This window comes from Penaeus chinensis, chromosome 39 (genome assembly GCF_019202785.1).
Source record: "Penaeus chinensis breed Huanghai No. 1 chromosome 39, ASM1920278v2, whole genome shotgun sequence".
In the NCBI taxonomy this organism is placed as follows: Eukaryota; Metazoa; Arthropoda; class Malacostraca; order Decapoda; family Penaeidae; genus Penaeus; species Penaeus chinensis.
In genome coordinates, this window is record NC_061857.1 from 18,449,059 (window position 1) to 18,451,036 (window position 1,978).

Genomic DNA, 1,978 nt, shown 5'->3' on the forward strand with positions numbered 1-1,978 from the left:
TCTCTCTCTCCACCTCATCCTCTTCTCATCTCTCTCTCTCTACTCTCTCTCTCTCTCTCTCACTCCAGACAGACAGACAGACCTTACTGACTAACACACACACAGACAAATAGACAAACAGACAGACTGACTTACTGACTGACAGACAGATAGACAGACTGATAGACAGACAGACAGACAGATAGACAGACAGATAGACAGACATATAGACAGACAGACAGACAGACTTACTGACTGACTGACTGACAGACAGACAGACAGACAGACAGACAGACAGACAGACAGACAGACAGGCAGACAGACAGATAGACAGATAGACAGAGAGATAGACAGACAGACAGATAAACCGACAGACAGACAAACTTACTGACAGACAGACTGATAGACAGACAGGCAGATAGACAGACAGACAGACTTACTGATTGAATGACTGACAGACAGGCAGAGAGATAGACAGATAGACAGACATACAGATAAACAGACAGACAGACAAACTTACTGACAGACAGACAGAAAGACAGACATACATACATACATACAGACAGACAGACATATATATAGATAGACAGATAGACAGACAGACAGACAGACAGTTAGACTGACCGACTGACAGACAGATAGAGAGGCAGACAGACAAACAAACGGACACATTAACAGATATATACAGATAGACAGATAAATACAGATAGACAGACACACAGATAGACAGATATACAGATAGGCAGATAGGCAGAGAGGAAGACAGATAGGCAGACAGACAGATAAACAGACAGACAGATAGATAGATAGACAGATAGACAGACAAACAGACAGACAGTTAGACTGACTGACTGACAGACAGATAGAGAGGCAGACAGACAGACAGACAGACAAACAGACAGACAGATAAACAGATATATACAGATAGACAGATATATACAGATAGACAGGCAGACAGATGGACAGGAAGACAGACAAAGAGACATACATGTCTATCTCTCACACAGAGAGATAGACATATAGATAGACAGACAGATAAACAGACAGACAGACAAATTTACTTACAGACGGACAGACAGAAAGACAGACAGAGAGACAGACATACAGACAGACAGATAGATAGATAGACAGATAGACAGACAAACAGACAGACAGTTAGACTGACTGACAGACAGATAGAGAGGCAGGCACACAGACAGTTAGACAGATATATACAGATAGACAGATAGACAGACAGACAGATAGACAGACAAAGAGACATACAGACTGACAGACTGACAGACAAATGGACAGACAGAGACATAATACAAGCATGCAGACGGACGTACGGATTGGCAGACAACATTAACACAACCAAGGCACCAGCCACGCATCACGCCACTCACACTGCTGTGGTATTCCTCCAAGCTGGTCTCATTCTTCAGCAGGTCCGGGTAACCCACGAGCATCAGCATATTATCCACTTTCCTTAGGGCTTCCTCGCGTGCTGACCCCATCCACGTCGCCGTCGTCAGCATGCTCCTGAAGGCGCCTTTGATATCCTTGACCACCTCCCTGGCCTGCGGGATGGTGACAGATGCTTGAAAAAAAAAATTAAATTATCTCCGGATTTTGTGGGATTTTTCGCCTTTCTGGACAATGGGGAAGTCGTATTAAGATTATGGTGTCATGGGGTATTTGAGGAGGATAAGTGATACTGAAAAAATATATTCCTTGTTGATATAATGGCAGAAAACCCCCATGATTCTCTATATAAAAAATAACCTTGTTTACATTTTATGAGAAGTTGGGTTTACACTTATTTGACCCATGGAAAGGAGACTGAGCTATATGTATGCTGAAAGAAAAAAAAAAATAATACAAACACCGGATAATATGTCCTGTTTTACCCCATAATTTCCCTGATATACTTCATACCCTCCCCTGCTATCGGGACTATCAAATCAAGATTGTCGATGGAGATGTGAACATATCTCCTCAACGATTCAACTGCACACAA

The 1,978-nt window shown here is 42.5% G+C and overlaps 1 protein-coding gene across 1 annotated transcript in view; it reads right to left on the minus strand.

Moving 5' to 3' along the window:
- The window catches only part of LOC125046488 (neprilysin-1-like), a 16,052-nt gene extending 14,331 nt beyond the window's left edge, over positions 1–1,721 (minus strand). Inside the window, exons 1-2 of the mRNA XM_047644268.1 lie at positions 1,677–1,721; positions 1,365–1,538 (exon numbers count right to left, since the gene is read on the minus strand). Of these exons, the coding sequence (XP_047500224.1) occupies positions 1,365–1,538; positions 1,677–1,721 (219 nt within the window). The remainder of the gene's footprint in view (positions 1–1,364; positions 1,539–1,676) is intronic.
- Positions 1,722–1,978: the final 257 nt, after the last annotated feature.